Source organism: Chelonoidis abingdonii, chromosome 2 (assembly GCF_003597395.2).
Source record: "Chelonoidis abingdonii isolate Lonesome George chromosome 2, CheloAbing_2.0, whole genome shotgun sequence".
Classification (NCBI taxonomy): domain Eukaryota; kingdom Metazoa; phylum Chordata; order Testudines; family Testudinidae; genus Chelonoidis; species Chelonoidis abingdonii.
The window spans coordinates 47,802,736-47,825,894 of NC_133770.1; the positions used below are offsets into that span (position 1 = coordinate 47,802,736).

Below are 23,159 nucleotides of genomic sequence, written 5' to 3' on the forward strand. Positions count from 1 at the left end.
GGTGATGGTGTTATGAATTATATTATATAAAAATAAGTGACTGATGAGACTTATTTAGATTCTATAAGAGATCCTTTGTGCCAAAGCTTGCGGTTTATTTTGAGGGCTTCCTCCATTCTAATTCTAAATGTCTCAAGTGATGAGACATTTATCACTTCTTTTGGGGAGATTATTCCACAATCTGACAGTGAGGTCTCTTAGAATATATATATATCATGATATTCAACCACAATTTCACTTTGCTCTGTTATATCTTATTATTCCTAGTTATACCCCCTTACGCTACCTTTAACTATTCCTTCCCGTTGCGATATTCACACACTTTAGGTAATGAAGACCACTATGGTATACCTCCTTGGTCATCATTTAACCAGAAGTATTTCTCCTCTTTTTAAAAACTACTTTCTAGTACTAATAACTTAAATGCAATTGTATCAATACTATCTTCTACCTATCCAGCTCAAGTATCCGGGGTAGTCATGTTAGTCTGTAGCCACAAAAACAAGGAGTCCAGTGGCATCTTAAAGACTAACATTTATTTGGGCATAAGCTTTCTTGGGTTAAAAAAACCCCCACTCCTTCAGTTCACTCTCTGTTATTAGACTAGATTCTGTGGATATTAGTGCTCTCCTAGTATCTCCATTCCACTGAATATCTGGGTTTGAGATTATGCATAGATGTAGTTGTCTACAGTTTCCCATGCTGAATCCTTCTCATATGTTTTCTTCCCATAAATTTCATTTTTATAAATCCCTTTGTATTAATTCTCTGTCTTCACTGGTATTTGCAACACCTCCTAAGTTAGTATGTTAACTGAATTATCGTGCTGTTTATTAATGATCTGGACTAAGGGATAAAGATGTTAAATACAACTGGGGCTAACACTAATCCCTGTGGCACACAGCTGGATGCTTCCCCTCCAACTCTGTACATGGCCAATTATCATGACCCTTTGTTTATGGCCTGTCAGCCAGTTTTCAGTCCATGTGAGAGTGCTTATATCCAAGATAATGTGAATTTATCTTTAGAGCAAGGTTTTGTGAGACACTGATTCAAATGCTTAAAGTTCAGATATATTACATCTACTACATTATGCTGATCCATGAATATTTAATTTAAGTCCATTTTAAAAATTGATCAAATTATCTAATATGTTTGCATTTTTGTTTGTCATTTATTTATTGCTTATCATTTTTTTCTTGTTATCCACTTACAATTTTTTTCTCTTATTGTTGATTCCAGTTATTTTACCAAGGTTTGAAATTAGAATTGCCAGCAAAAAATTGCCAGGATTGCCCTCACTTTTTCACTCTGAATTTGCTTTTCTACCAAAATCCTGTTATGATCAAGTCCTTAATGACTTTTGAAAAGTACTTAGCATTAGTTTGCTGAATCCATTAAGGAATTCCTTGAGGCCTTGATGTGAATATTGCACAGATATGTTGGTTAGTATTTACTGTGACAAAGTTCTGTCCTTGACTCCGTGGATCCTGTGTTTCCTGGCGGATTTTTACTAGCCTCAGAAGCTCCCTGTGACCCTCCAAGTAGCCCTTCTCTCTAGAGGCAAGGGTCGCAGCTTACTGAGCCATTTTCATCATAAGCCAACAATGGAGATGAGGAGAAGCAATCCTCCCTCACACAGTCTCTGTTTTCTCTCAGTCTCAGTGATTAATCAGGGAGGAGAAGGGGGAGCCCGAGCCCGCCCTCTACTCCGGGCTCCAGCCCAGGGACCCTAAAATTAGCAGCTTTGGTAGCTGACTTTTTGAAAATAGGACGTGTACAGTTCCATGGGCCACTTCCCCACAGCAGCCCCCCACTCAATATCTCCTTCACCATTACCTCAGGGCCACCTTCCTTACATCTGATATGGATTTGTACTGCTTCGTTCCTGCAACAGTGCAGCTCCCTCCTATAGCTCCTGACACCCACACCTCACTGACTAACTGGAAGGCTTTTAACTAGTTCCAGCCAGCCCTTGATTGGCTTCAGGTGTCCCAATCAATGTAGTTATCTCCACTGCCTTCTAGAAGGATCTTAATTGGCCCCAGGTGTCTTGATTAACCTGGAGCAACTGCCATTTGGTTACTATGGTACCATGGATTTGTTTAGCCTGGGGCTAACATACCTATTCCTCAATACTTTACTGTAGCCATCTAGCCTTGCCCCATCGTATTAGTCAATGTTTCAATTGTGAATTTTCCAACACATGCTCTTTAATAATGTTTTTCATTACTTTCTTATTGACTCTACTTCTTTTCTTTACTTTTCAAATATGTTAATCTAAAGAGTCTCTTTTAAAGCTACATCAGTTGTTCCTACCACCTTCTATTCTTCCGCCTCATATGGTGATGTTATACCAATTTCCCAAAATAATGCTTTTTTTTTTGGTGGTGTGTTACTTGAGTATTTTTGTTGTCTAAGAAATTGTTTCCTCTTTTGAATTCAAGTAGTTAATTGTCACTAGCACCAAACTTTCCTATTACTCTTTTCTCACATTCTTAATTAAGTCCTCTTTTTTTAAAGGCAGAATCCAAGATGGCTTCTGCACTGGCTAAAATCTCTCCTTTCTAGATCATGACTTTGTCTACAATATTCCGTCTCTTTGAGACATATTTAGATGCACTTGTTTGAGCAATTCATGTCCCCCTGTGAGCACAGGCTGGGCTGTGGTTTAGAAAGCTGTCATATTTCATTTTGTGTGGACAACAAGGCCAAGATTTTAAAAAATGACTACCAAAAATTAGCCACCTGAAAAAAGGTAGGTTGATTTTCCAAAGTGCAGAGCATCCAGCAGCCCCTGTTGATGTCATTGGGATGGGATTTATATTTTCTTTTGCCCACTGTAGTATATCCTAGAACAATTTTCTTGAACTCACATGTTCTTGTTTCTCATCTTTACTTATCACCTCATCGGTGGATATCAACTTGGAAGGGAGTAGTGTCAGTGCAGTCAGCTAATAAACAACCTTGCAGATAAGTATTATCACCTGTGTAACTAGGATGAGGTCAGTCTGAAAAGCCTCATGATTTTGCAGTTATGTCAGCCAAAGATTTGAGGGCAATCGCTAGCTTTTGGAGGTAGTGTCATGCACCAGAACAATCAAAAGCTTTGGAGTGCTTGACCATATCAAAGCACATCTTGGCCTTTGACAAATATTTATAACTGATCTTTATGATAGTTTGATCAGGGTTCTTCAGTCTTCTTTTGACTGTCAGTTTTCATAAAATGAAATGACCCTTAAACTGCCACTTTTTCCTCATTTAGCCTCTCTATTCCAGAAGCTCTTGTGATCATATCCCAAGAATCTTTTGCAATTCATGCCAAAAAAGAAAAAAAAAATATAGATTTCTTTTTCTGCCTCCACATTTCTGGCTATTGCTCCTTCAAGCCTCAACTTCCTAGGTCTCTGAGTGCTGTGGCATAGGACTTATGGCAATAAATTAATGCCGCTTAAAGCAAGGGAACAGAGTTCTTGTTTTCTCATGCAGTTCTTTAAAATCAGTGATATGTTAAAAATGGCATTGTACATCATTAATGTAAAACAATGGTCTATTTCAAGCTTTAAAACACATGTTTTAGATTCACAGTTTTGCTAAATAGATTAAATGAAGCCTTCAGACAAATCATTCTTAGAAGGTGCAAACGTAGTTTGAAAGCTTAGAAGAGATGTTGCCTGTGGATAGATTAGTTGCTCTAAACCCAGGTATGTATGTTCAGCGTCCACTTGACCTGGTTGTCAAAATGGGCAGATATAAGGTAATTATTCTTGCCATTGCCTTAAAACTGGATGATATATTATGTATCTTCAGCAATACTCTGTGAATAAAGAGACTCAGTGTTGCATTGGTGCACCTGTTATCGCTGGAGGGCAGAGAGGCAAGTAATTCCAAAGGAACTGACCTTTTTCTTTTAGGCATTGAGTCAATTCCATATCCTCAGGCATAAATTCTGTGTTAAAATTATTATATTCCTCCTGGTATTGGTCTTAACAATAGACTTCACTTTGGCTCTTAATAGAAAGCCCATAAAATTCTTTTAAAAATTGAGCCTTTGTAGGGGAAAAAATTGTCTAATTTTGAAAGGAGATACTAGGTCAGTTAAGTTGTTCTTTGATCACAATAAATTCTGATTAAAATTTAGAATAAAATGCTTTAGCAGAATATCTATCTAATAAGTTGCCAATCAAACCATTGATACATAAATGGCATTATCAGTAAGTGAATAAAACTGTTAATTCACAGAAAGTTCTGCTGCATTATTATAAACAGTTATAAATAGTACAACGTATCCACTGTCTGCTACTACCTCAGCAGCGTTTACTCCCACAAGACTTGATTTACAAACAGTGCCAAATAAGAACTTTTCTTTAAATTATTCACATTTCATAATAATTGATCTTTCAGAGTTCCAGCACTGGAGAATATTTGATCATAAATTCAATGAAATCAGCCTCCGTCTTTGTGATGTTTGTCCAGTTAAATCCTTCAGTGAATAAACCAATAAAGATGCCAGCTGTGTTTGTTAATGGCTGCTGATGTATGTGAGCAGGTTTGAAATAAAAATAAAGAAAATTTCTAATTTTTCAGATTCGATATGTGAATCCTTAATCCAACTAGACTTTTTATTTAAAAAAATTGAAAACAGACAAATGCACCCTTAAAATATTCTTGCAATCCAGTTCTTGCTTTTGTTTGGATACCTAGAATCAGACTTGAACTATTGTTGAGATCGTGACCTGAGCTGACAAAAGCTAGGGCGATCAGTATAAAAACTTCTCTCTCATGATGATATGACTTAAGGAGGGCCTGTCATTTCAGTCTTCCCTTTGAGTTGCCTCCTTATAGTCATATTGTATCATAGCTTTAAGCCTCTGTTTTCTCTATTAGTGGTGGTACTTCATGAGAGTGCCCCAGTTTTGCCAGCCTCAAGCACCCCAACATCATAAATTAGGCCCCAAAATATCATGAAGTTTGGCTTAAACATCATGAGATTTTTAATAAGAAATAATTTGAGGGTTCTTTTTAGTTGCCATGTTTTTGAGCCTCTAGGGTACAACTCAAGTCACATTTTAAAGCTTTATTCTGCAACCGTGAGGGATAGAAACTTTTCTTTTTAAATGAAAGTTGAGATTTTCATCTAATCACTTGTTTCCAGGAGCTAGGGCTTGAAGAAAAACATCCAAGGTGAAAACCTGGTCCACACTGAATTGAATTGCAAAACTCCCATTGTCTTCGGTGGGGCTAAGATTTCACCTCAAATGTTATTAAACTCACAATAAAATTGTGAGAGTTGACAACACTTCAAATGTTAATGTCAGCACTTTCCTTTATTTATTAACCCATTTGCCTATGATGTTTGTTTATTCCCCCATGAACTGCTAAAAACTCACAGCCCTCATTGACTTCAGCTAGAGTTGTGGGTGCTCAACAGTTCTGAAAAACAGGTCCCAGGATGGTTGTCTGCTTGGGGCAGGGCATGGTTCTGGTGTGATCTCTCTGTTTTATCTAATATGTTGGTCACAGTAGTACATAGATGCCAACTCCCGCAGCATATTCTGGAAAAGGAAATAGGATTCTTACATCCTGGATCTCTCTGTGTTATCAAATATATATGCAGCTAAAATATTTAAAATATGGTTTCTGTAGCACTAGAGTTAGAGCAGAAATGTCCATTAAGACAAATTTTCGGGTTTACTCTGCTGTTTAATAGGTGCTGTATAGGACTGTGGTGTAACACATTTGCAAGATCCTGGGACAAGACCAAAACTTCTCTCAAAGATCTTTGAATTTTATAGGAAAATTTCAGTCCAAAGAAATCTGCAGTATCCCACATAATGAATTCCAATAAGGACTTCTTACCTTACTTGTTTAAATTCAAAATGATCCACAAAGGAGACCCACGTTGTCAGCATACTGGTGCAGAATGCTGAGAGTTTTTAATGCAAATCAGTGGAAATTTGCAGCAGGGGGTGGGTGATCCCATAAGCAGGATCAAGCTTTTATTTTGTACTATCAATAACGCGGAGATGGTTTTCCTGCTTAGTGACATCTATTGTGGGAAGGCAGCCCACAGGATGTCTTCCACAGCAGCACAGCTCTTCTTACAACCATGCCATTACCTTGCACCTGTGTTTTCCAAAGTGTTCTCACAACCTGCCTGCACGCAGAATGAGACACCAGTATTATCATTATTTATATTACAGTAGTGAGATTGGGGCCACATTGTGGTAGGCACAGAGCGAGCCAACATAGTGAGAGAGAGTCCCTGCCCCAAAGAGGTCTGAGTTTAAATAGATGGCTGACCAAGGCACAGAGAGACTGAGACATCCCCAAAATTAGAGTCGTGTGCAGATACAAAATTTGTATCCGTGACCCGCAAACATGGCTCCTGGATATAAAGCAGATATCTGCAGATTTGCCGGGCTCTACTCAAAGTCACACAGGAGCCCAGCAGTAGAGCTGGTTGTAGAAGCCACGCCTCCTCATTCCCAGTCCAGTGGCCTGTCCACTGGACCACACAGCCTACCTTTATAGTGGCAGTGCAGACAGTGCCACTGGGTCAGCCTTTTCCCCAGTTTCCAGTGTTAGTTTTCATTAGCCTACCTTTACTGGTACCATGACGTAGCCTTACAGCTGTTCAAAACAGAGAGATCAGAACTTCGGTATGAAAACAACAACAAATAAGTTGGTGGGAAATAAGCAGAATAAGCAGAGCACTGATCATTGTGATTTCCCAGTAAAACCGATTGTTGGGAGAGCAGAGTTAGCAATACCGCCATGCTGCTGGGTGTGGGATCTGTGCCCATGCCACAAACTGTAATGGCCCACTTCTAGCCATGGTTTTAATAATCATGCCTAACCATGGTGACTCTGCAAGCTGTATAATGGGAATGCTGTGGCAGCAGCAGAAATGGACACTGAAACATCATTTACAGAGTTGTACATCCACCCACACTCACCAAGTTAAGTATCTTGTGGATAACTAATTGCTAACAGATATGGGCACTTGCATTACATCCTTACTCTCACTTTTTCACTTACTGCTTACTTGCGATTCCCAGGGAAGTTCCTCACTTTTCCTCCTTTTCTATCATTGTTAACATCACTATCCTCCATCACTCAGGTGTCTGTCTTGGGTTATTTTAAACTCTGCCCTTTTCTTGTCCCACACATCCAGGCTGCATTTAAATCCTGCAGCTTCTTCCTTCTCAGCATCCATTCTCTTCTTTCCATCCCCACACCAAATCTCCCATTCGAGCCCTCATTAGATCTCGCTTTGATTACTGCAGTATTTTCCTCACTGGCTTCCCAAGCATGCACATTGCACCCCTCCAGCCATACAAAATGCAGTTACTGAACTCCACTTCTTTCTGTTAATCTGATCATGTAACTTTCCTACATGGAGCTCCTAGACCCCATCACATTGAAGCATTGCATCACTGCATTCAAAGTTCTGCATAACTCTGCCCCTTCCTACTTAGCCTCCATTGTCAAGTTTTGAATTGCCTCTCACCACCTCTGTTCTGCCCATGCTCTCAAGCGTTTCAGCTTCTCCCACAGTCACCTCTGTTCCTTCTCCCCTGTGGCCTCCAGTGCATGGGACTGCTTCTGTGAGCTCATCCACACAACCCCTTTTGAACGCCCACATTTTCCATACTTCTTTCAGTGAATCAAGTTGACTTGTGTATAAATTATATATATTTGTATACTGTTCACAGTCCTTTATTCTCCTAACCTCTCTCCATTTGTCTGTCTTTCCAGCTGTGGCTGTCTTCCTTGATGGTTTGAAAAGCATCTACCAGTTGGGCAACTAGATTTTCAAAAGTGCCCCACACCCAGCAGTTCCCATTGTGACTCATACAGCCAGATTTACAAGGAGCTCAGTTTACATCACACGCCCAACATGCTGAGCTCTTTTGAAAATCTGCCCAGTTATTTTGGTGTCTAAATAAGTGTTGAGGTGTGTGTTTGCTTGCTTGCTTGTTTGTTGGTTTTCTGGAGAGTCTGACTCCAAAGATAGCTCAGCTCTTTTGAAAATCTGGTTCATAAATGGGCACTACCATAAATAATTTTTGTTGTTTTTTAAATAGCCAAAACTGGGACATGTCTAGATACTCAGCTTAGATTTCCCACATACATCTGCCTACTTCTTTCATACTATGTTGACCATTAGAGATGTGCAAAAATAGTTGAAAATCGTCATAGACAGTTTTTTGAGTCCATCTGGTGTCCTCACCCTGACTCATGAATAAGATGCAAGTAAAAACACCAACCACCAAATAATTGTGGTCTTAAATTATGACAAATATACAGAACTGCTCATGTTTTAAAGTCTTAAGCAGAAGAAAAATACATCTCAGTAAAGTAAATGTAACTAATAAAAACTCTTCAGAAATGCAAAGATTTGAATGTGGCATGCAATGCTGCACCTTCTTTATAACACCACCAAATTCAGTGGGAAGCCATGTTCATCTCTGCTCAAGCCACACACACCAAACTATAACCATTGTTCCCTCCTTCCTCAGAGCTGCCTACATCTGGGAAAGTCCCCTTTATCCACTCTACCATGCTCTCATCTTTTCCCCCTTCAAATATCTTGTGTGATTCACACTACTTCCAGAAGGCCTATTAAAACCCTAGTCATCTTAAACTAACAGCATCATTAAAGATTATGGACTGGATTCTCCAGTCTGCCAAGTTTGCTTTTTGCTGTTTATGCAGCCAAAGTGAGCTTGAACCTATTGGAAGGTGCCACAAGAGGATTCACCAATGTAAAGGGGAAGGAAGGTGTGTCAGACAGCTGGGGAGAAGGGTATGTGGCGGAGAGCCCCTTGCTCCTCTCACTTCCAATGGGGCCAAGTCACTGAGAATCCAGGAGCTGCAACCAGCTTTTTGTGGCCTAGTGGAATGAGGTGTGTGTGTATGTGGGTGCATATATAGTCTTGAAATACCTTAAAATCAACATGATCTTATGGTGTAATTCTTGGCCCTCTTTCTCCCACGTTGATTGTTGCAATTGATCAAGTCACTGTTGGGTCTTAATTTATACTCCAATTCAGCAAAGACTTTGCATGCTTCACTTATGCAAGTGCATAGTCTCACTGAGTTCAGCAGAGTTGATAAAGTTAGGCATATGCTTAAGTCTTACAGCATTGGTTTCTTACTTTGTAAGCTTTCTGGAGTGAAAGCGTTCTCTTTCTCTCCAAATCCCTATCCATATTTAAGGGACTGTATAAATAATACAAAGTGCACACTTCATCTTGCCATATCCATAACACTTTTTTCATTAGTTTGAAAAACATACAATAATAAAAAATCAGACCAGTCTGACATTTTAGGGAGAGAAAGGAGGAGAGGATAAGTAGCTGTCTCCAAGTGTTTGACAGATGTGAGGTCCCTACAGGACAGATCTGTAGGTTAACTGAGATAAATGGTCTTTGGCTTCAGTGACTAAAGGGAGGTCACCCTTTTCAGGGCACTCCCTGCATTCTGAAATCTTTACAGCAAATTCTTGTTGGAGTACTGAACAAACAAACCAGTTCTTATTTACATTATAGTGAAATTAAGACTTTTCAACGAAAGATGTTAAAATATTAGACAAGAGGGCTGAGATTTATGAGAGAGTACTAATGTTTCTTTATTGGGACATGGATGCTGTTAGATTTCAAAAGACAGTAGGTCCAAAAAGACAGCTGTATTTTCCTTTACAATCGTTTTATAGGGAGAACTTTGTTTGCAGCCCCAGCAGCTGCACCCAGTGACAAACTCAAAACTCAAAGTTCTCCATCTCGTGTACTCTCGGGCTCTCTCTCTGTCTGCCATTGCTACGATTCCTTTAGAGAGTAACAATGCAGGGTGCTGAGAGAGAGAAACCCACAGAGCCTTGACGGCATGATGTGCCAAAGGTTTATTTCAGCTACTCCTATGGTGGGTTTTTTAATTCTCCCTCTCTCTCTCTCTCCTTTTTTTTTTTTTTTTGTTACCCCTGGCATATGTCCAGTCAGTGAGGAAATAAATATGTGAAGAAAGAATGCTATGGAATGTTAACTGCACTGGCGTATTTTCTTCCTTTTATCATGCTCCAAGATTCAATGAAGTTGATATAAATTCACCATGGCTTCTTTTAAAAAGCATAACAGAAAGGCATTCTTCCTGTAAGAGTCAGACTGTAAAAGGTGATTTTTCTTTCACTCAGTTTGGTTTAAGCCTGTAAAAAGCATTAAGTGAAAAATCTGATATATTTGTTAGGGCATTTATTGCATTACTAACTTATATTTTCAATTCTCAGTGAAAGGTTTATAGAGAACATAAACGTTGAAGAGTTTTTGTTCAGGATTAAAGATACATTTTCCCCCTTTTCTGGTGAAATAATAGCCTATAAAATGATGGCTTTTTTAGTAATTATTTTTAGCTGTATTTATTTTCCAAGGATACATTGTTCAGCTTTTTGCTGAGATGCATGAAGAAGACCTTTTAAAAGTACTATCCTTATTAGAAGATTCATGCCTTTTAAAGGTTTTCAAAGGAATATAAAGCTTCTGATTAAATGTAGTTGTAGTTTTTATTAATTACATTTACCACAAGGAAAGACCTTCCAATAAACTGTAAATCTAACATATTCTGAAATCTTCTGTAATGGTGTAAGTAAGCTATTATATGTTTGCCATAATGAATATCTTTAATATTGAACTAAATGGTATGCTGAAAGAAGACAATTGATCGATAGTGAAAAGAAGTAATTGCTAAAATCTTTCTGGGGAAAAATGGTAAGGGAAGCTATGATTAAAATTTCTTGGGAAATACTTTTCCCAGGAAACATTTTTTACTCAAAGAAATTGATGAAAATTGCAAACAAGGAAATATAAAATGAACCTTAAAGCTGACTTACCTATGAATACTTTTGCATCTCTGTGTTCAAACAGTTTGTCACCTTTTTAAACAGGAGAAGAACAAGACTCTCAAAATAATTCCATTGAGCTGAATTTTTTTAAAAATCAGCAATTCTACGATTATATGCCAGAATGTCCTGAATAGCATTGGGAGTAAGTGGGTCATCTGACATATACTGTACTTGTATTTAAAGCTACTTCCTTTTATTTTTTCCTAGTTCCTAACACCAAATTCGATGGCTCTCACTGGTAAGATCATATGCAGGACACAATACTGCATTGGGCTTTTTAACTTTCACATATCCTTATTCCATATCCCAACGGGCATATAATCTGATGACTTTTAATGTAGATAATCTGTGCAGTATTGTAAAATAAGAGCATTATGTCTATAAACTGGCAGTAGTTTGCACTGGATTTACGTGAGAGGTGTGATCGCCCCAGCATAGTTTATTCTATGGCATCAAATAGAGCAAGAGCCATTGGGTGTGGATATCAGGACCTAGAAAGAAGAAAAATAAGGTAAGTTTAAGTCAATCATATGCAGAATGGCTCTCGTTAACCTCTGTGTTCAAAGCTCAAATCTGCCAAGTTTATAATAAATGGCCTGCACTTCTGTAGTGCTGTCCATCTGAAGATCTTGCAATGCTGTATAAACTTTAAAGGAATTAGTCCTTCGGGGCACCATAGGTGAACATATTATCTTCATTTTTTTGCTGCAGGAATTGGTGCAGGGGTAGATCAAGGCCCCAGTCAAACAAAGCACCTAGAAACATACTCAGGTTTAAGCCTATGTAGATTTATTGAACTCAATGGAAATATTCTTGTGCTTAAAGTTAAGCATGTGGTTAATTGTGTTCCTGGATTGAGTCCTGTGGGAGAGCTGGAAAGGGAATGCAGATCTCCTCATGCAAGTCCATGTATTGAAGATTGTCCTTTCTCCCATTTGTTTCTCATTCTCACTAATGATTATTAAACGCTGTGGATGATCCAGGTGATAACACATTCGTTTGGTCTGTGGTCCAAACTATATTGTAGCCAAGTTTTAAAAAATACTTTAGCTTAAGTAGATAGCCAATTGTGTGTGTGTGGGGGGGGGCTATAGTGTTTCCATCCGCATGGGAAAGTAAACCATGTAAATGACACTGATTCAGCAAGAGGCAAGGCAGATCTTTCATCCTAGGCATTGCAAGGAACATTATGCTTCTATACCGGATATACACCATGCTAAGCTATAGCTCATGCCTAGTCCAGACAGAACTGTACAAGATGAGAAATTAGCTCCAGTGGAAACCTAGCATGTATTTTATCCTGATTGTGTCTGGCCATGTCCATACAGGCATTTTATAACTTGGTTGTCTACAACTGAGCTTAATCCACTATTGACCTCAGTTGTTTTGAGTGTGTAAACTGGTTCATACTCTTGCTATTTGGTGCATTGAGCAGCACCTAGTGCTAAATCTTCTGGACTAAAGCATTACTGAGCCTCCTCTTCCATATTTTTGTTTTTTTAAAATCCTCAAACCAGGCTATTGGAGAAAAAAGATTATGGTCTTGATTCTACAGTCCCGTAAAGTTTAGAAACTGGTATTAAGAAATATATATCGACCAGTGGATTTTAGCCTTAAAAATTCCTACAAGAATGTTTTGAACAAGATACACTAATTAGCACAAATGTTTTCATAAGTAATGTACTTGTGTCCCTCTTGTTGTTGGCGCCTTTATTTGCCACATTTACTTTTTTTTATCATGACACGATATTCATCTTGGCTTTTTCTCCAATTAGTAGCAGCTGTGTGGCTGTTCAGTGAGAATTATTTCAAATAGGTCAGACTTATTACCTTGTTGGAATGCACTAAATCAGCTCACCTACATGGCTTGTCTAAATAGGGCTATGGCCTTCTTGAACACCTACATTAGTGGCAATACCAAGAAATCAAATACTTATATTTGTAACAATGTACAAACACCACAGGAAAAATTATCATTGATGTTTGTCCTGGCTTTTATTTTAATTATAAAGATTTGGCCACTTTTCTAGTACTTTAATAAACAAGGATACTGATGCTTGACTATTCAAGTATAGTTAAAAGGTACTGAACTAACTAACCTGTACATTTCCAATAATCTTTTTTTTTCATACACCTTTATGGAAATAGTAGAAACCTTGTAAAGAGTCACTTTATTTTGTGATCTGGCAAAACAAATCAACAGACAATGAGGGTAGCACTGCCTTAACGATTCTTTTTACAATGTATGCCTCCTTCAGGAGTTCATTTGGTCTTTGATTTATACTATTTTCTTTCCTTGCAAATCTTTATTGCAGGGGAGTATATCATCTTACGCAGGCAGCAGGCTAGGCTGGGGTAGACCGACTAGGCAATGTAAAATATTTTCTTCAATAGTTGTAGATGTTTGTCACAGTGTTTAGGTTTTATGCTTTTATCTGCATCAAAAGTTAAAAGCATCCAACTGGAGTGCGGTACTAGTTTGGTCTTCATTATGGTGATTTCATCACAGTAATGGTAATGGGCTAAATTCATCCCTGATGACTCTAGTAGATTTACAGTAGGGATTAAGAGGGCCCAGTATTTTATATCTACATGGTAAAATTATATACTCTGAAACATAAGAATGGTTTCACTGAAATCAACAGGAGCCCTAGCCATGCAAATGAGCACACAAAATGGGCTACAATATTTGGTAAATGCTGATGTTACTCAAATTAGGCCTTACCCTGACCTGCAAAGACTGACACACATGCTTAACTTTATGCATGTGCGTACTCCTAGTGAGGTCTCTCAGATGCTGAGAAATACAGAACTACTTCAACTTGTGTCAGGATTCTAGAAAAAATGTGTATTTCAGTTGGCTCTCATTCAAACCCATTCCCTTCAAATATATTTGGCCATGTTTTACCCAGTAAGAAAATTCTATTCCTGGACAAAGAAAGCCAAAGCATTACTAAGGACCCAATCCTGCAAAGACTTATGCAACTGCTTAACTTTACCCATATTAGACTGCTCAGCAACAGGGTTCACAACATAGCCAAATAAATTTGAAAAAATTGGCTTGAATAATGACCATCTTAAATATATTTTAATCTGCAATGTTGGTACAGGTTTAAATGGTTTTCTTGTGTTTAAAGATGTCATTTTGACTGTCTGCACTTCAAATCTGTTAAATATAAGCCCTTACAGAAAGAGAGATACCTGCTGTAGAAAACTGTAATATTTTATTACAACCACTGTACTTCTCAGAAATACAAATATGCATATCTTTGACTGAAGAGTGAATGGCTTGACAAAGAAAACATTAACTAACACACCTAAAATTGGCACCGTTTTACATCAGCACTCAGGAGTGGCGTAAAACAAGAAGAAAGGAAATGCATTTTTGTCTGTCATTTACTGTATAGGAGTCCTGTGAGTTAAAAGCACTAGTTGGATGGTGTGGCAAAAATCATGGTACAATTGTTTACTCTTTAGTAACATTTTGGATTTACAGTGTAATACAGGCTTCAGCACTATGAGACATTTACCATTCGTATTTATTCCATTTATAACATTCAAACTTTAGACTCAACAAAGTGATGTTTTTTTTCTGCTTATAAGTTGTTTTGGTGAGCATATCCAATGCTTAAGTTGAGAACTATTGTAGAGTGTAGGTAGTGGGCAGATATTTAGGAGATTTTTGGTTCAATTCCAACTCTGCCATATACTTACTGTGTGACTCTGAGTTTAAAGGCACTTTCAGTGGGCATTGGCACTTTACCTGCTGTTCATGCTTTGAAAATATCCCCCTTAATCTCTCTGTACCTCAATTCTCCGGCCTTAAAATGTGGATAATACATCTTTTCTCCTTTCCCTTGTCTGTTTAGATTGCAAGCTGTTTGGGGCAATGACTGTCTTTTGCTATATTTTTGTACAGGACCTCACACTAAGAGGCCTTGATAACAGTTGAGGCCTCTCAGCATTAGTGCAATGTGAGTAATGAAGTAGTAATTATAGTATTTCCTTGCACACTCAAAAGGAGGCAAATCTGGAATTTTCAAAGGGAATTAAGGAAGTTAGATGCCTTAAGAGAAACAAATCAGAAGTATGCCATGAGAGTTGTACTGTCAAATTAAGTTTGATTTAGAAATTGTAAACACAAAACAAAATCTGTTTACCTTGGGGAAGTATTCACCTCATTTGCTGTCAAAAATGCATAGACAGGACTAATCTTTGTTTGTTTTAAATACTCATGTCTTAATTATTAATGTGAATTTAAACCCCGCTCTTCATTTCATTTAACAAGCAAAGCACCCTGAGTACAGAAGTTCACTGCACATGCCTGAATCTTTTGTTTTTTCTCAAAAGCTTAAACCAAACTTCAGTGATCCTAGTCATATTCTGCATGACCAAATACTGACCTGCCTTTGCAACAGAAAGAAATGTAGACCTGTTTTCTGAAATTAAATCAAATTCTTGTAATCCAGTGAGATTTACAACTATTCAATTCTAATCCTACTTATAACTTTAAAGTGAAATAAACTAAAATGGTATTTGTTTTGTTATGCTAAGGAGATGTATATACTTGGAGCTTTTATTTTTATGGGAGCAGGTATTTTTGTAAATATTCGCAATTTAGCTCTTTTAAAAAATCTTTCCATTGCTGCTTGTGCCAGCACTTTCATACAATTTAATGGTCAACACTAAGGGCTTCGCTGTACTTGGCTGTATGCAGCATTTTCTATTAAAATTATGTATGCTGCCATGACCAGTAACCATTCCAAAGTGATTAGTGTGACAGTAAGTGAAGCATGAACATTGAGACTTGCCATATCTTGCATGCCAAGTTACTATATGGCCTAACTGCTATGAGACAAAACATGCTATTATGTCTTAGATACAAAGCCATATTGTATGAAATTCCGCCCTATCGCCATATAGAAAGAGATATATTTAGGAATGGAAAAGTTTTTTTTCTTTTGGTTTTTTAAAAAGACTTTTTTTTCTACAGTATATAGGACCTACATACAGGACACAATCAGAAAATCCAGTTCACCCCTCCCCCCATATTAAAGAATACTATCTGAAATGTATATCAGATAAATTTAACTAATTTCTAGAGGAACTTTAAAAGAGGATATTTGTAAAAAGGTACCAATATTATGTATTAAATGGGTTTCACCAACAAGTTCTCATGTAGCAGATGTGTTCATAGTATATGAACATGCAGTATATTTTTAATAACTTGGAGAATGACTTGCTTTAAACAAGTCTTAGGACTGCACATGCATATTTCCTTTTGCAATGTCCAGCTATTTTCCATAAATGATCTTTGCAAAAGACAAATTTCCTGAAAAAGAATTTCTGCACTTCTAATCTACATAAACAAAAATAGAACTTTTACACAGATTTAAAAGTATGTTCTAGCTCAGTTAGAGGTAATGAGCTTGATGTGGGAATTAATGGGTGATCTTCAGTAGTATGTTTTATGCAGGCAGGCAGACTAGATGATCGTAATGGTCTCTTCGGGCCTTAAAATCTATGAATGCCTGAGAGTATACTACTACTAATAACTTGGTTTCTGGAAACTTCAAAGCAACGTAAAAACAGCTGATCCTCACAATACCCCTCTAAACACTATAAGGAGTAAGTACCCATTATAGTCAGAGTAGGTCAAACTATTCATTGCAAACTTGCTATTCAGTGAGTTTAGTCCTTTTTTTCTGTTCACCAATTTTCTGTCAACAGGTCCCAATTTTTACTAATTTATTTGCCTGTTCAGAATTGTTTGGCTAGTTGATGAGACTATATTAGAGCTATTGATGGTTTGCATAGTATTTGTACTGAGTATTGTGTTGATTATTTGATATTTGGAATTTGCTTCTTGACTGGCCATCTAAGTTAGCTAGTATTGTTTTTGTTCCTTGACAGGATGGTCTTGGTTTTATAAACTACTTCCACTCAAAATATATTTTATTTTGTTGGGAAACTTAATTTGTTTCTTAGTTAAACAAATCTTAGGTATGGGCGAGATACCCATTTTCCACCAACATTCATGCAATCATAATTTTACATATTCAAATGTATTCAAGAAAACAAACAAAAATAGGATGCTAACACATTTAAATCAAAATTTAGATTCAGAATTCAGAAAAAATGCTTTTTTTCACATTGCCTCGTTCTTATCCTCATTTTACAAATATAGAAAATGAGGGTCAGAGAAGTTAAAGACTTCTTTTACATTTGAGTGATGTTTAAGGCATAGCTAGCATGGATTTGTCATGAACAAATCATGCCAAACCAACCAAATTTCCTTCTATGACAGGGTAGCTGGCCTAGTGAATGGGAGGAAGAAGTAAATGTGATATATCTTGATTTTAGTAAGGCTTTTGACACCATCCCACTTGCCATTCTCATAAGCAAACAACTACAAACTACTACAAGATGAAACTACTATAATTTGGGTGTACAACTCATTGAAAGACCATACTCAGAGAGTAGCTCTTTGAGTAGACACATCCATGTATTCTATGTAAGTGTTTGTACGGCCAGCACACTGAAGTTGGAGAACTTTGTTTAGCAGTACCCGTAATATTCATCACCAAGTTATATATCTACCAGTGTTCATCACTAAGCTACATTCACCCCGGATGAGCAGCGTCTTCGCATGTTGTATACCAGGCTGTTTGTCTTTTTACCTGGATAAGATTAAATCTTTCCACTCTTCATCTCGTCTGTTTCATATGCGGACTAAGTTAAGGGGTAAGAGATCTCGTCGCAGATGATCTCCCAGTGAATAACTTCCGGGAACAAGACAGCATATGAAGTAGCTCAGACTGCTCCTCCTCAAAGGGTACAAGCTCATTCCACAAGGGCCCTGGCAATGTTGATGGCATTTCTGACTGACATTCCTATATTTGCAGGGCTGTCACTTGATCCTCTGTACATACATTTACAAACCACTATGCCGTTACTACTGCATCCAGATCAGATGCAAACTTTGGGAAGGCAATCCTTCAGTCTTTGTTCAAATAGACTCTGAGCTAAGTTCCCTCTAAGGTGCACAGTCATGGAGCTGCATGTTAAGCGCTGCACATGCACTCAGGGCTGCGGCAGAGAGAGGCATCTCTCCCTGCCAGCCCAGCCCCAGGCCTGCTGCGGCCAGGGGAGAGGTGCCTATCCTGCAGTCCCCAACCCAGCCCCAGACCTGCCACAGCTGGGAGAGAGGCACCCTTCCCCGGCCCCAACCCAGCCCTGGCTCAGATTTGCCCTGGCTGGGGGAGAGGTGCCCCAACCCAGCCTAGCCCGAACCTGTTGTGGCCGGGGGAGAGGCACCTATCTCACAGCTCCAGCCCCAGAGCTGCCATGGCGGGGAGAGGTGCCTCTCCCCTCCCAAGCCCAGGTGCTGATGCGGGGGGAGAGAGCGAGCTGGGGGGAGTCCTCTCTCTCTCCACCATAGTCTTGGGGCAGCCTGCACCCCAAACCCCTCATCCCCACCCCAGAGCCCACACCCTCCAACCAGAGCCCTCACCCCCCCACCTCAACCCTCTGCCCCAGCCCTGAGCCCCTCATCCCCAGCCCCATCCCATAGCCTGCATCCCCAGCCAGAGCCCCCACCCCACCCCTCTGCCCCAGCCCTGAGTCCCCTCCCACACTCCAAAACCCTCAGCCCCATCACCGCCACATGAATTTTGTTATGTGCACCAATATGGAGGTGACGTGTCACACATCCCCTCCATATTGATGCACATAACAAAATTCATTTTGCACATGGGTGGCAAAAATTAGAGGGAACACAGACTCTGACCCCCACGTCCTGCAAATACTACATGGAATACACAACTACACCTACTCGAATAAAAAAGCATTTATTTACCTGTGCTGTAACTGTTGTTCTTCGAGATGTGATGCAGATGTATATTCCACAACTAACCCTCCATCCTCTCTCCATTGGAGTCTGTGCTTGTGACATTTGGTGCAAGGGAACTGGGGGGGGGGGGGGNTTCTTTGGGAAACACTGAAGTAGTTTGGAGGCCAGATCCTCTGCATGATTCACATAGCTTAGCCTGAAACACAAGCAAGGAGAATTAAAACAAACATACCTACGTACAAGCTAGTTACTCTACTAATAGCAGCTGGATTCAGTATAGTTAAAAATGCAGAATCTCGCATCACTGAAGATTCAGGGACTGAAAATTACACTGGTTCCAGGATTTTCTACACTCAGTGCTAGACCAGTGCCAAAAACATACTCCTTAGACTAAGGGTGAAATTTCTGTGGTCGATATCTTATGAGTCACCAGAACATGTATATCATAACATATATATTGTAAAAGCTTTACTTACCACAGGAGGAAAAGCACGAAACTACGATTACCATTTTGTTTTTCCCATCCCTATTTCACTCTTACAACACTCTCAGTTACCGTACAGTGTTCGCTATGCTTATGAGAGCCACAAACATCACTTAAAGCTACTCTAACCAAAATGAGATATTCATTACAAGAGGAACACAATGATTCCTCTCTGGGGTGACTCTACACTTTCCCTTTAAGACTTTAGCAGACTCTAATAAATACAAGTAATTATTACACTTAAATTATGGGCTGACATATGCCAGATATGCTGCTATTGATAGTGATCCAAAAATGTGATATTCACTGTGTTTTGGATCTATGACATCTGCGTGCATTATAGGGATTTTCCTCTAACAAGCCTATCTGCTCCATTCTTGTGAACAGATAGGATATTTGTCCAAAGAATTCCTGGGTATCAACCACTGACTGGAAAGAGTTGACAAACTCAGGCCATTAATCCCAGCCAGTTATTATTTGAAGAAATTTCCAGGACTTGTTTTTTTTATTGCTATTCTAGGGTAAACATGTGTAAAATGCAAAAGGTACTTTTCAGTGTCATTTTGCTACATCTTCTCCTTTTTAAGTTTGTGGTACAATATGGGCATCAATGTCAGTCATTCACCATAGCCCAAGCTTTGCCAGAGGATTAATTCCAGGTTTCTTAAACAATTGTTTTATTTGGCTTTTCATGACATTTACAAGAAAGTGCTTTACAAACCAGGACACTGGTAAATGTCAGTACACATACCCCTAGTAGCAGGGGGGGCAGATAAAGTCTGGGAAAAATCACATTCATGTGTCAAGTATCAGAGGGGTAGCCGTGTTAGTCTGGATCTGTAAAACCAGCAGAGAATCCTGTGGCACCTTATAGACTAACAGACGTTTTGGAGCATGAGCTTTCATGGGTGAATACCCACTTCGTCAGATGCATGCATGTATTCACCCATGAAAGCTCATGCTCCAAAACGTCTGTTAGTCTATAAGGTGCCACAGGATTCTCTGCTGGTTTTACAGATCCAGACTAACACGGCTACCCCTCTGATACTTGACACATGAATGTGATTTTTCCCAGACTTTATCTGCCCCCCCTGCTACTAGGGGTATGTGTACTGACATTTACCAGTGTCCTGGTTTGTAAAGCACTTTCTTGTAAATGTCATGAAAAGCCAAATAAAACAATTGTTTAAGAAACCTGGAATTAATCCTCTGGCAAAGCTTGGGCTATGGTGAATGACTGACATTGATGCCCATATTGTACCACAAACTTAAAAAGGAGAAGATGTAGCAAAATGACACTGAAAAGTACCTTTTGCATTTTACACATGTTTACCCTAGAATAGCAATAAAAAAAACAAGTCCTGGAAATTTCTTCAAATAATAACTGGCTGGGATTAATGGCCTGAGTTTGTCAACTCTTTCCAGTCAGTGGTTGATACCCAGGAATTCTTTGGACAAATATCCTATCTGTTCACAAGAATGGAGCAGATAGGCTTGTTAGAGGAAAATCCCTATAATGCACGCAGATGTCATAGATCCAAAACACAGTGAATATCACATTTTTGGATCACTATCAATAGCAGCATATCTGGCATATGTCAGCCCATAATTTAAGTGTAATAATTACTTGTATTTATTAGAGTCTGCTAAAGTCTTAAAGGGAAAGTGTAGAGTCACCCCAGAGAGGAATCATTGTGTTCCTCTTGTAATGAATATCTCATTTTGGTTAGAGTAGCTTTAAGTGATGTTTGTGGCTCTCATAAGCATAGCGAACACTGTACGGTAACTGAGAGTGTTGTAAGAGTGAAATAGGGATGGGAAAAACAAAATGGTAATCGTAGTTTCGTGCTTTTCCTCCTGTGGTAAGTAAAGCTTTTACAATATATATGTTATGATATACATGTTCTGGTGACTCATAAGATATCGACCACAGAAATTTCACCCTTAGTCTAAGGAGTATGTTTTTGGCACTGGTCTAGCACTGAGTGTAGAAAATCCTGGAACCAGTGTAATTTTCAGTCCCTGAATCTTCAGTGATGCGAGATTCTGCATTTTTAACTATACTGAATCCAGCTGCTATTAGTAGAGTAACTAGCTTGTACGTAGGTATGTTTGTTTTAATTCTCCTTGCTTGTGTTTCAGGCTAAGCTATGTGAATCATGCAGAGGATCTGGCCTCCAAACTACTTCAGTGTTTCCCAAAGAACAGATTGTCAGCACAGGCAGCCCTGAACCACAAATATTTCAGTGATCTGCCCCCACGGCTATGGGAGCTAACTGATAGTGAGTATGACAAAACCTCTGAGCTGAATAAAAGCAAGGAAATCAGTATATAGATATATATAGTTGAGCGAAATTCTGTAGTTCAAATTGCATAGTTTGCTTGACACAGGAAAAAATGGATTCTCCTTTGCTATCTCTACTCCGCAGTCTGCAGCTAGCTATCTTTGTATTTGATTATGTGTGCAGCCAAGAGAATTATCTGAATTGTCATAAAGCAAAAGGAAAAAAATACAATTTACATATTTAGTGCTTTTCACATCATAACATACAGTACTTTTTAACTAGCTGCAGCACACAGGATAAAAATCCAGCAATGTTTGATTCTCAGACACTGTATCTGTTATAACAATAACGCTTTAAAAAGACTTGTCATTCAGAAGACTGAGGAACACAAAGTAGACAATTGGTAATTTGCTGAATTGAAACGTATGAGAAGAAAACTTCATTTTATTAGCTGAGAATGCTTTCAGTATTCACACACAGCTCTTTTGTTTCTCCTATTAAACAAAATGCATTCCAGTTGTCTTGGCAAAAATGTTCCATCCAGCACAAATGCTGTCAAGTGCTTTTTAAATATTTCTGAAGTACTTATACCACATATTTCCTTATCTTTTTCCAGAATGCTAAATGTCACCACTATAAATTCTGGGAAACCCATGCTTACAATACATGAGGGCATTTTTGATGCAGAGACTGTTTTGTTACCATAAATAGGTTTCACATGGGAATCTTACTTGTGATTTTTATTTAAATCAATTCTTGCACTCTAACCATAGCAGTTGTTTTCAGTTTTCAAACACAAGTACCTTAACAGAAGATCCAAATCCAATATCCAAAGACTTAAATCATCATGTGGCCATGTAACAATGGCATTTATGTGCCTATGTAAGGTGATTTGAGCAATAAAATGTGAGATTTGGACATTAATGTTTGAAAAACTGGGCTCAGGATGCAAATATTAGTCAACAGTAGATTTTTTTGTTTACTTCACTTTTAGTAAGTCAATTTTCCCTCTTCCAAATTTTTAGTAGTTCTGGCTCTAACAGATAACTGCACTGGGTCTCATGTTGAGGCAGATCTGTAAACTGGCACTCAAGGTACCTTGCTCCCTGCTTTTGGGACTAACCCCCATTTTGGAGAATGCAGAGATAAAAATCCTTGTCACTAATTAGAGGTTATATTCTCCAATTCACCTGCAGTGCAAATAGATGTTCAGTTCCTCTGTTAATACTAGATCCAGGACTCTCACCCTCCTACCCAGACACTAGCCCTCTTTCCAATGCACCCGTTCTTAAGCTAATGAGGCAGTAAGGAAGTCTGTCTTTGCTGAAAATATGATGCAAAGAGATTCATTAGTTCATGGCTAATCAAACATGCCAGTTTAGTTATCCCCTTCCCACTAAATGGAAAACAAAAATCAGTCTGCATTGGTGACATCTCAATCTTGTCAGACTGTACAATTTAGTCTATCCAGGATTTTGATAGTCTATGAATTCTGAATTCTGTAGTAGTACTTTTCTGTTAATATGGATTTATTACCCACGTGCCACTTAGTTTATCAGTCAGTGGTTAAATACAGTTCTATCAGTGAAGTAAATGCCTACACATTATCACTCTGCAGCAGGCTGCCAACAGAGACTG

General features: G+C 38.6%; 1 protein-coding gene across 7 annotated transcripts in view; it reads left to right on the top strand.

Moving 5' to 3' along the window:
• CDK14 (cyclin dependent kinase 14) overlaps positions 1-23,159 on the top strand; it is a 545,410-nt gene that overhangs the window by 423,836 nt on the left and 98,415 nt on the right. For all 7 annotated transcript variants that reach the window (XM_032798112.2, XM_075062353.1, XM_032798113.2 and 4 more), the window contains one exon: positions 21,379-21,518. In XM_032798112.2, the coding sequence (XP_032654003.1) occupies positions 21,379-21,518 (140 nt within the window). The remainder of the gene's footprint in view (positions 1-21,378; positions 21,519-23,159) is intronic.